Source organism: Sinohyriopsis cumingii, chromosome 17 (genome assembly GCF_028554795.1).
Source record: "Sinohyriopsis cumingii isolate HCF-2022 chromosome 17, ASM2855479v2, whole genome shotgun sequence".
Lineage (NCBI taxonomy): Eukaryota > Metazoa > Mollusca > Bivalvia > Unionida > Unionidae > Sinohyriopsis > Sinohyriopsis cumingii.
Window position 1 is genome coordinate 20,277,383 of NC_142977.1, and position 13,875 is coordinate 20,291,257.

Genomic DNA, 13,875 nt, shown 5'->3' on the forward strand with positions numbered 1-13,875 from the left:
TCCTGTTCTATACTTATGTCAATTAACCATAGCTATTTTTATTATTGGTGTATAATTATCGTTTGTAACCTTCTTCTTGAAGATATTTTGAAACGTTTTCGGTTATACACCATTCTTGAAAAATTAACTGAAGAAAGAATCCAGTGTGAAGATAATCGTGGCTTATTGCGCCATTATTTCTCTGCCTTCTTGATTAGTATTTTGTGGTTAGCTTACCATTTCAGAGAGATATTGGCTCATAAATATGGTACAAATTTTTCACAGGAAACTTGCATCTCATAAGGCGTAAACCGTTTCAATTACACATGTTTGCTCAGTAATAATTAGTATGCATATAATGAGCCATCATGTACAAGTAATGTTATCAGAAGCACTAAATGTTATACTTAAGATGATGTGTTTTTTATAGTATTGTCTGTTTATTCATATTTAATCAATGTTACATATTTGACTGTCTTCTGAAGGCTATGTGCTTTGAAATGGACATTAATTTATATCTCAGAACTAAACGTAATTATTTTTTCGTTGCACACAAGATTTTCTGTCATATGTAACTATCTTTATAATTATTATTTTATGGCATGCGCAATCGAAGATGTCTTTAAAGCTTCCGTCTCAATTTGCGAGGGAGAAGTTGTATTGTAGGAACGTATATACGAAATAAATGGAAGGACTAGGACTCCTACTTGCTTCTCAGAACTACGAAGAAAGCCAGATGACAATAATTATGCATAACAATATTTCTCTAGCCATGACAAATGTTTGTGTTTTCAATAAATTATCGCAACATTTATTTCTTCTTTCAGTTTCACATAATAATGATTGACCATAACCTTGCAGTCTTAGAATGGTCAAGGAGTACAGATACCATGGGTATGAAACATTTAGCCAATCGTCCATTGACCGGGAGAAAATCGGTTGAATCCAACCAGAAATTCGTCAGGCGTAATTTGACCGTCTCCTGCAAGAAACACATGTTTGGGATTAATATCGGCAATTGAAATATTACAGATTTATCCCAGACAAGGATTTATATTAAAAACATTGAACACATTGGTTTAATTCCGATTGACTTTTGGAATGTTATGGTGTAATCTTTATTATCTCGGAAACGTATAATTTGCGTTTTATTTGCCATAAACATAGAGTTTACAATATATCAATATAACGCATACTCGTGTGACTTATGAAATAGCTTTTCAATCAAATCGTTCACTTATTACACTTTGCAAAGAGCTAAATGCTAGAGAACATGCTGAATATACGAAGAGTTCTAATATCGGGTGAGCTTCAAAGCTGAATGTTTAGGGAACAAAGGGAAACAACTACATGAGGAAGCCTCGTCTGTTTTTGTAATTTGTAGAGAAGGATTATATTCAGCACTATTTGCAATAGACTGGTTAGCTATTTAGTTTTAAGTCCATAATCACACCGATTTGTACGTACCTCCGAGAGATCTACATGGAGCGAGAATCTGGAAAGGCACAACTTACTGTAATGTTCGAAACGAGACTTACCGAAAAAGTCAACTTAAGTCTCTGATAGTTTCGACAGGATGGTCAGCCAACTGAATAAAGGCTCAAGTTGCTTAAAGCACGGTTTGTATATTTGTGTTTATCCTGGACAGACCATTTAATGCACGCACAAAAATTGTTTTCTGGACTCTGCCGATCACTTGCGAATAACGAGACGATGACGTACAGCGCCGACTATGACACGAATTGTCTAACTGTGACACACGCTTGTCGAAGGTATCCAATTTTAATGAAACACCTAATCCTCGTCCGTCGTCATTTGTTGTGAGTTATATGCATGCATACAGCAGATATTTGCTGATAGGTTGAAATTCTAATTATTAAATAGTTTTCTTTCTGAAAATGTTTTTATTCAATAACGAGTCGAAATTTGGTGGTGTAGGGCTTTCTGATAGTACTGTTTTTGTGTTCTTTGGTTTCTCTTTCGCACCGTCTATATTTTTGTAATGTTTCTTACGTTTCTGTCGACCTTCTGTTTGTGAAATGTTTTCTATCATTTGGCAACGTTCTTAACAAAATCGATTGTTTCCATCCCTTCTGAAAAACAAAGGGTATGGGTTTTATATTTTTTATGTTTCTTCTCTTCCTGCATATGGGTTGCTCTTTTTCTTTTATTTGATCTTATTGTCCTCTTAATCGATTAATCGGCGTTCTGTGTTTTACTTACCGTTTCCATCAAACACCTTATAGATTGCAGAGATCTCCTTATCATCAAAGATATTGTCGTGGTTTAGATCAATAGCATAAGAGGTTGATACAGCCTGATATACGGGGACCCCCAACCTTGCACTGTACAAATTGACAAACTCTGTTCGGGTTATGTTTCCATCACCTAGAAAGAGCATTGAATATAGTTATTGTTAGTTCCTTAGCAGGACCGAGAAGTCAAATGTAGTTGCCTTTGGCCGGGAGTTTTGGGCCGAAGCATTTATAAGTTTTTGTCCGCAATTAATTCATCCAACATTTTGCTCCAGTTTTTAACCGTTACCTGCTTCCTTTAAACATTTGCCACCAAATATGAGCATCACCAAGACATCCAATAAATGCGGATGATCACAAAGCCACGTAATTTGCTATTGAAAGGAATGCATATGCGTCCATGCGATCATAGGTCTCCTTATCTTAAAACTGCAAAATCAATCCTCCCAACCCAAAAACAATGAAATAAAGAAACAAAATGAAATGAAAATAACCACAACTGGGTTAGGGCCACTATATAAATTACAAGACATTTAAAAGGTTGTCCAGAACATACATCTACCTTACTACCGTACTGCTACATTACGAACATAATATGTAAATTTTACTGATTCAATAAAAAAAGTTGTTACAATGCTGCAGTTGCGGTACTAACACAATCACATGACAACATAGTTTGAAAATCGCCGCACAAGACAGACGGAGGAATGGTTACATTATTATCAATTCGTCGGTTTTTTGTGATGGCAATATTCAGTGAGTGGAACATTCAAAAAACAATGTTAACATTATAGATAACCTGCATTAGCTTACATGTGTATGGGTGATATAAAAGGGCAAACAAGGTTAATAATGATACCAAAGAAAATTAAAGACAAGACACATGTTAATTTTCATATTTGAAACATGAAAGATGTATTTCAATGTTTCAAGAAATCATGCTGATTAATAGATGTCATTACTTGTATTACATGGATGTAGATGACAATTAGTTATAAATAGGTGTTTACAATTAATTCCTAATTCATTATTTCCTATGTTCTTTTTTTATATCAATCTGCGGATTTTGTAATGTTGTGTTTAAATTTAATTTGGGATGAAAATTTTGTATGGATGATTTATTGGAAGTAGAAAGTGCTCATTGACTCAGGACTAAAGCAACAATTCCTGATTATTGTGAATTCAATCAAAGAAGGTTTGGACAATGCCATTTTGATACATCAATACTGATGGTACTTCAGCATATTCAAGGATACAGATACATCTGCACATTCATGATCTCGAATTTATTCGAAACACTATTTTTTTGGATTCGCGATAGAACCATTTAGTAACATTTGTTTAGTTCACAATACTGTAAGTTTCTCATAAGTTTTCATTTTTAGCTCTGAGAATTAAATTGTTTCTTATATTTTACAACCTTGTTGGTTTTGCTTTATATCTTACTTAATTTAAGACTATGAAGTCGAAACAAAGTGTATTGATCTCGTCAAAGAACATCGCCGTTAAGCAATAAACTGGGCCACATGAAATAATTGATGAGACAACTCAGTACATGTAACGTACAGTCAAGGTAATAAATGGCATTGCTTAAGAAATTAAAAGAGAGAGCATCAAAGAACAAGAAGTTCAATCAAGCTATATTTCCAAAAAGCTGAAAAGAAATAAAATTTCAAAGATTCACGATTACCAGCTATTTCTGTTAACAAGCTAATAGGTATTCAAAATGAAGTAATTGTTAACACTTGCACCATGACACGTGTAATGCTTTTAAACTTCATGTATAAAGGTACAAGAGCCAGTAACACAAATACTCGATCAACCGAATACCATATTTACCATAGCCAAGTTTAACCCATCCATAACACGTCCCATTACAAAGAATTCCCACATAACATAAAGTTGATTTAAAAATGAAAGTTTTCGCACCATAATTTAAATGTAAGTACAACCTTCGTAGTGTACGTTTATACTATATCTAGGTAGCACAGCTTCTTAGTAGTAATTTAAGTGTAGGTGCTTAATTTAATATAAAAAATATAATGGTTTCTTGTTAATGTCACAACTGTCACATATGAACGCTGCTGGAGGAGAAAAAAGAAATAAGTGTTGTGATTAGAGACTGCCTACAATATTGAGATTAATATGGTAGTACAGGGACTGAAATGGAAAGATTACCTATAAAACAGCAGAGAGGTACATGCAAGTGTAAAAAGCACTAAGCAAAAACAGAGAAACCATTTCAACAGCAATTTCATGTTGTACTAAAACAAAATCTTCAAGTGGTACAAAATTAATAACCTTACCATCACAGTTTATGCGACATAATTAGTTCATTCTCCCAAACCAAATTAATACAGCCAATGAATTTGAGGAGATACCACACTGAAAGTCAATTTTATATACGTACTGAATAGTTTTAAACTACACTAACATCTAACAGACGAATGAATGAAAATATTCAGAGTATAATGCGACATGAAATTTTGGCAGACTCGTAGAACATGTCTGCATGATTGACAGTGTCTGATTGCGAAACCTTTTGTAGCAGGTACGTAACCAAATCAGTTTGGTTTTTTTACAAGTGTTTTCATGTGTATATATATATATATATATATATATATATATATATATATGTGTGTGTATGTGTGTGTGTGTATGTGTACTTGTTTGTGACTATTACAAACGAAAGTTTGATCATCTGCTTGTGTTTACATAGATGCTTGAAGGCTCGATATTGTTTCCTTCCATTAACTACTCTCACAGTGCTCATCAGTGCAAACGAATTTTCATTTTCAAGGATAGAAAATTGATCTGAACAGCAGTGGAGTATGATTATTTATTTTCTTTCGTTTTATTCCTTGTCTTAATTTATTACACACTATATCCAGTTGTATGAAACCCTGTTTAGTTTGCTCTTGTACATGCGTTGACTTAGTATAATTCAAGGGTATTTGATGCGACATACCACCTAACACTAACAAATATTGGATGATGATGTATTTGATGATAATGTTTGTTATGAAGAAAATGTCGACTGCATTATAATGTTGCTCTTGTTTTTATTATTAGTACTATTTATTATTATCAGTAGTAGTAGTAGTTGAAGTATGAGTACTTGAAGTTGCGCTAGATGGTTAGCCTTCAGCATTCCTACGCACTTATACCGGCTTCGATTCGAAATAAAAACGATGAGTCGGCTGCTATGCTGTATCAAATCCTGATGCTTAACTGATGTTACTAGGCAAAACTCCTTAAAGGAAGTCTAGTCCGATAAGGCCAGAATGTTGCCAAGCATCTGTTATGTACATAATTGAGTGCAAGGATGATGTTGGGTAATTTATTTACATGGCTATGAAAAATTAATAAGTAAATTTAAACGACTATAGTTGACAAAACATCTAGCCTCGTACGAATTTCGCTCGAGCATAGCTTAGCATGGGAAATAACTGTTGGAATCAATCGACAATGCTTACTTCCCTTCGTGTAATACAGTTAATCGATACCAATATGAATTTTTGGCGTCCAGTATAGTCTATGCATTTAATCATGATGTACAAACTGTATAAATATATAATAGCGAGTGCACTTTCCAATTTCATTGAATTTGTTGCATTTACTTGCAAAACAGAGACAACATGCTCCAAAGAAATACACACAAGAGAAAAAGTTTAATTTACAAAGGTAACATGGCATTGTGAGCGATGGAATTATTGTTTGAAAATTTACATGGTTTGAACTCCAGTGATAAAATGGCAACCAGGTTGGTATTAAGCTGCATAAAGTGAGAGCAGCAGTGCCATCTAATGTGTTATGTAAAGTTGTGTAATCGTAGATTATATACCATAAAAGTTATTACTTCCATAATTACAATAATAATCACCACAATTATAATAACACCCACAAGAACTACCCCCACCACACACACACACACACACACACACACACACACACACACACACACAGAGTTCATTTTCGTTCTTTTTTTTTTGAATTCTGGATAGTTGCACTGAACTTATTTTAGTGAAAGAGATGTATTCTCCCCTCGGAACGTTTATACCAAGAAAAATATATATGATCCTCGTCATGAGATGCGTCATTTTTTGGTAATGTGTGGATGGTCGTTAAGGCAAGGCATTGGACGCCATTTACCCACGGACCTTGGTTCCAGTCCCCGTGGATTACGAAACCTAAATTCTCTATCCTGAGTGATAGCAATTTTTTTATTAAATATTTATTTATACCTACTATTATCAAGAATTCTTCTATATAATCCAGAGATAGCATATCCCGTTCTGCATGGTGCATATTTATAATTCTCTCTCTCTCTCTCTCTCTGCTTTAGATTAATATAGAGCATTAATTGAACAACGCCTGTAATAATTCACGGAGAACGTGTTGGTCTGTTGATACCGACAATAAGTACATTATTGGGGGCTAAGTACTTTGATATGAAAAATTATGCATGTATTTCAGAATGATCTGGCTATAATACGCAAATGTGCTATTTCAGTCTATATGTTTATCTCGAAGCATGTTAACCTCCCCCTGACCACACATACACACGCATCTGGCAGCCCACCACCACACACACAATATATGTGGATTTCAGGGATCTAAAATAGGCCGGATGACGTAAGAGACGCATACTGTCGGTAGGGGCCGTGGTAGTTAGCGTATCCGGTGTCAGACTTCTGACGCAAAGGATGCTTCCTCGAGTCCCACCATCGATTTAGTCACCCAACAGTTCCAATGGCATCGATCTAGATAACCTCTTTGTATTGATATTCATTATAAAACCCAAATGACACCATCAATCATATGGTCCCACAATCAGTGTTAATATAAACATTGTCATAAAAATACGATTCATAACCTGGCGTTTTTAGTAGTCCATTACATGTCATATGTCACTGGGGAAGCCTACAATATTAGCATTGAAGAGTGTGCTGTCCTCAAAACAGATAATATCTCGAATGAGTAGAAAAAAAATACAATAAATAAATAAACAATAATCACAAGTAACACGGTTAACTCAACAGTATCACTAACCTTAAATACTAACAGTCCCTTAATACTTACCATTGGTGTCATATGTATACGCAGCCTTGTGGAATTCGGCATTTGAAATAACCCCATCCTTTGGGTTAGTGTCGTATCTAGCGAAGAATAATGAAACTGGGGAGGGTACTGTTGATGCAGCTGTGGAGGTCGCTGTTGTTGTTACAGCCGCACTGGATTCAATGAAAGTAGACAATGGAATCAGAAATGTTTGAAATATGAATCGTTAACTTTCAAACGCAAATACAGACCTTTTCACTCACACAAAAGTCAAACGATAGTATTTTGAAAGACAATTAAAAAATACGTGACAAATAGTTTTACATATTTATGAATTCCTCAAGATGTGCCAAACAATCACAATAATCTTACTCCAATGTCAATACACATCCTAAATTTCCTTTCTAATAACGAGATTTTTGAATATCTTTCTTATGCTTGGTTGGCACAATTTTTAATTTCCACTCAACATTCAGCCGTTAATGGAATTAAATTTAGATGATACTGTATCGTATTATCTCTGAAAGGATCTATCGTCCTGTATTGTTTGTAGTCTGTGGGAACTCTGAGGATTTCCTCAAAAGAAAAGAAGCCTTTTTGCGTAACAGTCTTTCCTGTAAACATGCTTAAATGGAAAAAGGTGTCACATGCAAAATATTGTAGGACCTCAGTTTAGGGAGATATTTGTAGACATTTAGTGGAACCTGACCATTGCAGGCTACATTTTTGTATTTTTGACCATCAATAAACACGTATTACAAATAAACACGCTGTTGTTCCGCTGCACCGTCGTGAGGCAACACCAACATGTACCAATGTCAGAGCTATCAAACATGAAAGCGTAATCACTGGTTCAGATAGAACACATTCGTTTGTAAAAGCAATTATTATATCTTCATGCCCTGATATTGGTCTCGTTTCTATAGGCACGGGGTGTATTTAAAACTCACATTGTCTTTGTCTGCCCTTGCTGTCTCATCATGGACAATGGCTGGCACACTTACTTTAAAAATCAAATCAAAACAATCGAGTCCCATGAACACCAATTAGACAACAGCGATAATTCTCCTAGCCAAGAACAGAAGCAGGCGAATAAAGTAATCGATAAATACACACATAAAGAAATATTGATGTTGATTCTCCTCTACCAGTCAATAAATGCACACAAAAATAAATATTCATGTTGGTGCTCCTCTGCACGTGTTACCGAGCCACAGACACGAAAATTTAGAGCAACGAATTGAAATATGTCTTGCACCGGCCTTTGACCCTCCTGAGGTAGCATGATTGTGCAAACACTAATAGATCTACATAAAATAAAATGTGCTTGGCATATATTTACTGATGCCTATACGTACATTCGGAGAGGATCAAGCCCAAATACCTCTACAAGAAGCAGTCAATGCATAGAAATCAATGGAAACCCCAGCATCCTTTGTTCTTGCCGTATTTATGAAAGATACTGTATTCGGTACACTTTCCGGCAGGAAACCTAAAATATTGAAATTTAGAACATTTTTATTGTGCCATAAAATACCTTCCACGCAGGGCCGGCGCTACCATATACACAAACTAGGCGGTGGCACGGGCGCTGATTTATTAATTATAGTTAATAATTTTTGTTTATAAATTTTACAATTGATATTTTCCGGGGGTATGGTGGGGCGCCAAAATCTAACCTTGCCCAGGGCGCCAGATAGTCTGGCCGAGTCTGGCGCCGGCCCTGCTTCCATGTACTTCACATAGATACCGGATACTCTAAGTATAGTCCAACAAACGTGCATACGATTAACCGTTATATCTGGTGTGTAGACGTGTACGTCTGATAGATGCTTCTTCTTGGTTTTCGTCGTTTTCTCAAATATGATATGTCCTCATCAGCGCACAAAAACCTTAAATATTATATTAGGCATACGTTTTGAAACAGAATCTCATCAAACGATTAAAAATATAACATTTTCGGTTGAAAGTTCTATTAAAAATAATCTCATGTCTATATGCTTATGAGCATTGGTGGATATGTGGAATTTACACGGGTTTATAAACGCAATATGTTGAAACTACAAATTGCTGGAATTGTAATCCAGTATGTAATATAAACACAGTTTGATGGAGAATTTCCTTTCTTTAAGATATCTTTTTTTCCGAATCGTCCATCTGTTTTATCTATATAGTTTCTTTAAAACACCAAAATTAGCAATAATGTAATAAATTTGTTATTACAGGTGCGCCAGAAGCACTTCTTCTCTTTGACACTGAATTCAAACAACATAACAACAACAACAAATCCCCACCTCACCAGTGACTGAAAGGTACGAGCACAACAATGGATGAGAAAGCAATGTTTGAAATTTATTTTAAAGGACCAAATATAGGCATATTTTAAAATGTATTGCCACAGAAATAGATAAATATCATTTGAAAAAGTTACGTTTAGGCAAATGTGGCATAACAAAACTTTGTATTTGAGTAAATAAAAAAGGAAGCAGATTGGCATCCTAATAATGTCTAATTTTTTCAGCTATTCGAATGTTTCGCTGTTCTACTTTGCTGATCAGCAACATAAACAACGCAGATTCAACTAGTGCAATATCAAATCCTAAGAAATAAATGATTGATAGATTGATTGATTTTACTTTTAACGGCGCATCAGCACTGTTTTAGGCTATTTAGCGCCAAACAAAATGTTATATGTATAATCTTTTAAAAATTATTTAAAGTCTCATATCCACCAGGATATAAAAAACAAATAGTTGAAATTAAAACGGTAAGATGGTAACGGTGCAAAAATAAAGCTTCCCGATCAACGGAGGATGTAAATGTTTTATGTTAATGAAAAATGATGAAAAGGTATTAAAAAGGGACGGTATATATATTGCATTAAACTGCACAAGGTGATAGCATAAAAGTTAGAGCTTAAAGTAAATATTCACTGCTTTCAGGAACTCTATAATACGAGTCATGTTATAGTATCAAAAGGTTCCTTCATGTCATGCACATTGTAATACTGATCGCGCGTGGGTTGCAGGTCAAAACACTCTATCATAAAGTGCTTGACAGTGAATGTTTCATTGCAAGAAACGCACTCTGGTGGGTCTTCACCTTTTAGTATGTGGGAATGGTGATAAAAGTATGACCAATTCGGATTCTTGCAAGGACTACCTCTTCCCTACGCATGGTTCTGAAGGAAGAAGTCCATTCTCCAAGAGTTGGCTTGATTGCACGAAGTTTGTTATTCAATGCATCATTCCAAGATGCCTGCCACTTCTGACGTACGGACTTTTTGAAACTAGGTTTAAAATCAGAATACGGTATTTTAAGATCAGATGGTTCTTGAGTAAGGGCCATTTTAGCAGCGCAATCAGCTTTTTCGTTAACTTTAATATCAATATGGCTAGGTAATCAGCAGAATATTATATTATGGGAGACACTCATCTCGGTATTTTTGACGAGTATGTTTTTCAATAATGGATTATCCAGTTTTATATTGTGTAGTGATTGAAGTACTGATGCTGTTTAAAATACGTTTGTTTTCTATTCGTTGCAGAGCAAGGTCTATTGCTCTGATTTCGGCTGGCAAAGTTATGTTCCATTTGGTAAGCGAACCTGTGTTTTGCGATTTCCACAAATGAAGGCTGCAGCAGCCTTTTCCTCATCTTTTGATCCGTCGGTATAAATTCTTGTGTAGTTTTTAAATTCGGAGAGGAGTTCTTGACAACAATTGTGGACGACGGAAGGGTTTGTCTCAGACTTTTTTCCATTCTGTAGCGTAAAAAGTACTTTTGGTTGTTTAAGTAGCCAGGGTGGAGTTTCGGAGATGGACGTTTTGTGAATTTTACAAAGATCTATTTTTGTCCTGTCAAGACTGGATGATATTCTAATGCCAAAGGAAGGTATGGCGTTTGGTTTATTTTCGTACCAGGTTTTGTATTTGGGTTGAAAAACAGCCGAAAAAGCAGGATTCAGAGGGTTTGATTTTAATTTGAGAGCATATTGTGCGGAAAGCATTTCTCTACGATGCGATAACGGTGGTTCGTTCGCTTCAGCTAGTAGGCTCTCACACGGGGATGTTTTAAATGCTCCCAGAGCCAGTCTTATTCCCTGATGATGAATTGGATCAAGCATTTTAAGATATGATTTTCTGGTTGAACCGTACACAACGCAACCATAATCCAGTTTGGAGCGAATAAACGTTCTATATAAATTCAGGATGACTTTTCTATCAGCACCCCAGTCAGTGTGCGCTACTACTTTAAGTAGGTTAAGTGCTTTCAAACATTTAGCTTTCAAGTTCTTTCGGTGTGGATTAAAAGTCAGTTTTCTGTCAAAGATTATACCTAAAAACTTGGTTTCCTCAACAACTGGAAGAGGTGTTCCGTCCAGCGTGAATTGGGGTTCATCGTGATGTAGTCGTAACTGACAGAAATGCATGCATACCGTTTTTGATTTCGAGAATTTGAAGCCTGTTCGTACTTGCCAACTTTTGAATCTTGTTGATATTTTGCTGTAGTTGTCTTTCAATTGTATGCATGTGCTTTGATCGATAACATATGAGAAAATCATCAACATATAGCGAGCAATCCACACCAGGAGTCAAACACTTGGTGATGCTATTGATTTTGATATTGAAAAGTGTCACAGATAAAATACTGCCATGGGGCACACCCATCTCTTGCTTGTGCAGATCTGAGAGAGTACAGCCCACTCGTACCTTGAATTCTCTGTCTGAGAGAAAGTTGGATATGAATGAGGGCAGACGGCCTTTTAGACCTAGATCGTGCAGGTCATTTGGTATCCCGTACTTCCATGTCGTGTCATAGGCCATTTCTAAATCAAAGAAAACCGCCACTAAATGTTCTTTCTTGATAAATGCATCGCGAATGAATGTTTCTAGTCTAACCAGATGATCGTTGGTGCTCCGGCCATATCGAAAGAAACTTTGGGGAGGAGATATTAAATTGTTAGTTTCCAAGTACCAGACAGGCCGAGAATTGATCATTCGTTCCATTGTTTTGCACACACAGCAAGTGAGTGCAATATGTCGGTAGCTGTTAGGATCTGCGCTATCTTTGCCGGGTTTGGGAGCTGGTATTACTGTTGCCTCTTTCCAAATTTTTGGTACATTACCAGTAGTCCATAAATCATTGAAAATTAAATCCATAAATCATTGAAAATTTCCAAAAGGTCGATAGCTGTTAGGATCTGCGCTATCTTTACCGGGTTTGGGAGCTGGTATTACTGTTGCCTCTTTCCAAACTTTTGGTACATTACCAGCAGTCCTTATATCATTGAAAATTCCCAAAAGGGCTGTGAATGAAGGTTCTCGGAGGTGTTTCAAAAACTGGTAAGGTATTTCGTCAGGCCCTGCGGATGTATCGTGGGCCTTATTCGGAGATTCCATCAGCTCAAACAGTGTAAACAGTTGATTATAACTTTCTGAGTTATTCGATGTGAAATTCAACATTGTCTCTTCTTTTTGAGTTTTTAATCTTCTGAAGGCTTCTGAATAATTAGAGGATGAAGAATATTTTGAGAAGCTATCAGCAAGTATATTAACTATGTCATGTTCGGAATTGATATTCTTGTTGTTTAGTTTGAGATGTCGAAAGGAATTGTATTTTCCCATTCCATTTATTTTGCGGATCGTGTCCCAAACTTTCTTTATAGAGGAACGAGAATTTGAAACGTATTTTTTCCATGATGCTCTTTTACTTTCTTTAATCGTACGGCGGACTTTGGCCCGAACAATACGGTATTTAGTTAAATTTTCGGGCGTTGGACGATTATTACAATTTTTCAGTGCTTCTCGGCGTTTCTAATGGCCTCTTTACAGTCTTTTGTGAACCACGGTTTTGAGGTTCTTTTACTGTTTGGTGAAGACTTTGGGATTTATTCTTCTGCAATGTCGATTAAACCAGAAGTAAACTATTAAAAAGGGTTATTGTCGTTTAAAACAGCATCCCTGTTAAGTCTAGCTGTAGAAAGAGTTTCAAATTTGGCCCAGTCGGACTTCTTTAAATTCCATTGTGGAATTGCTTCGTCAATTGTAACGTCGCAGTTGTTAAGAGAGATTGGAAAGGGATCACTGCTGTGAAGGTCATCAGCGACCTTCCATTCATAGTCCAAAAGCAGCAAAGGAGAACAAATTGTCAAATCGATGCACGTGTATGTACTGTTCCCGGGTGTAAATATGTCGGTAATTTGGTATAATATAGAAACAGATCGTGTCTAGAAATAAAGTCTTCAACTTTGTGACCTCTGTCACTTATATGATTTGATCCGCATAAAATGTGATGGGCATTAAAATTTCCGAGTAAAACAAATGGCGCGGGAAGCTGTTGAACAAGACTGTCTAAATTGTTTGGTACTAGGTTAGTGTTCGGTGGTAAGTAAATAGAGCACAATGTAATCACTCGATGTAGAGTAAGCTTACATCAATGGCTTGCAAATTTGTGGTCAAAGGGATTACAAAATGAGGGGCTCTGTTGTTTACAACAACAGAAACTCCTTCTGAGGCCCTGTGAACATTTTGGGAGATGGTGTTAAACAGGGAGGAGTTTTTAAATGTGATGTTGTTCGT

The 13,875-nt window shown here is 36.0% G+C and overlaps 1 protein-coding gene across 1 annotated transcript in view; it reads right to left on the bottom strand.

Annotated features, from left to right (window-relative positions):
* Positions 1-200: 200 nt before the first annotated feature.
* LOC149777880 (neuronal calcium sensor 1-like) overlaps positions 201-13,875 on the bottom strand; it is a 28,128-nt gene continuing 14,453 nt past the window's right edge. The window contains exons 3-5 of the mRNA XM_089938279.1: positions 7,317-7,468; positions 2,203-2,367; positions 201-961 (exon numbers count right to left, since the gene is read on the bottom strand). Of these exons, the coding sequence (XP_089794405.1) occupies positions 885-961; positions 2,203-2,367; positions 7,317-7,468 (394 nt within the window). The 3' untranslated portion in view covers positions 201-884. The remainder of the gene's footprint in view (positions 962-2,202; positions 2,368-7,316; positions 7,469-13,875) is intronic.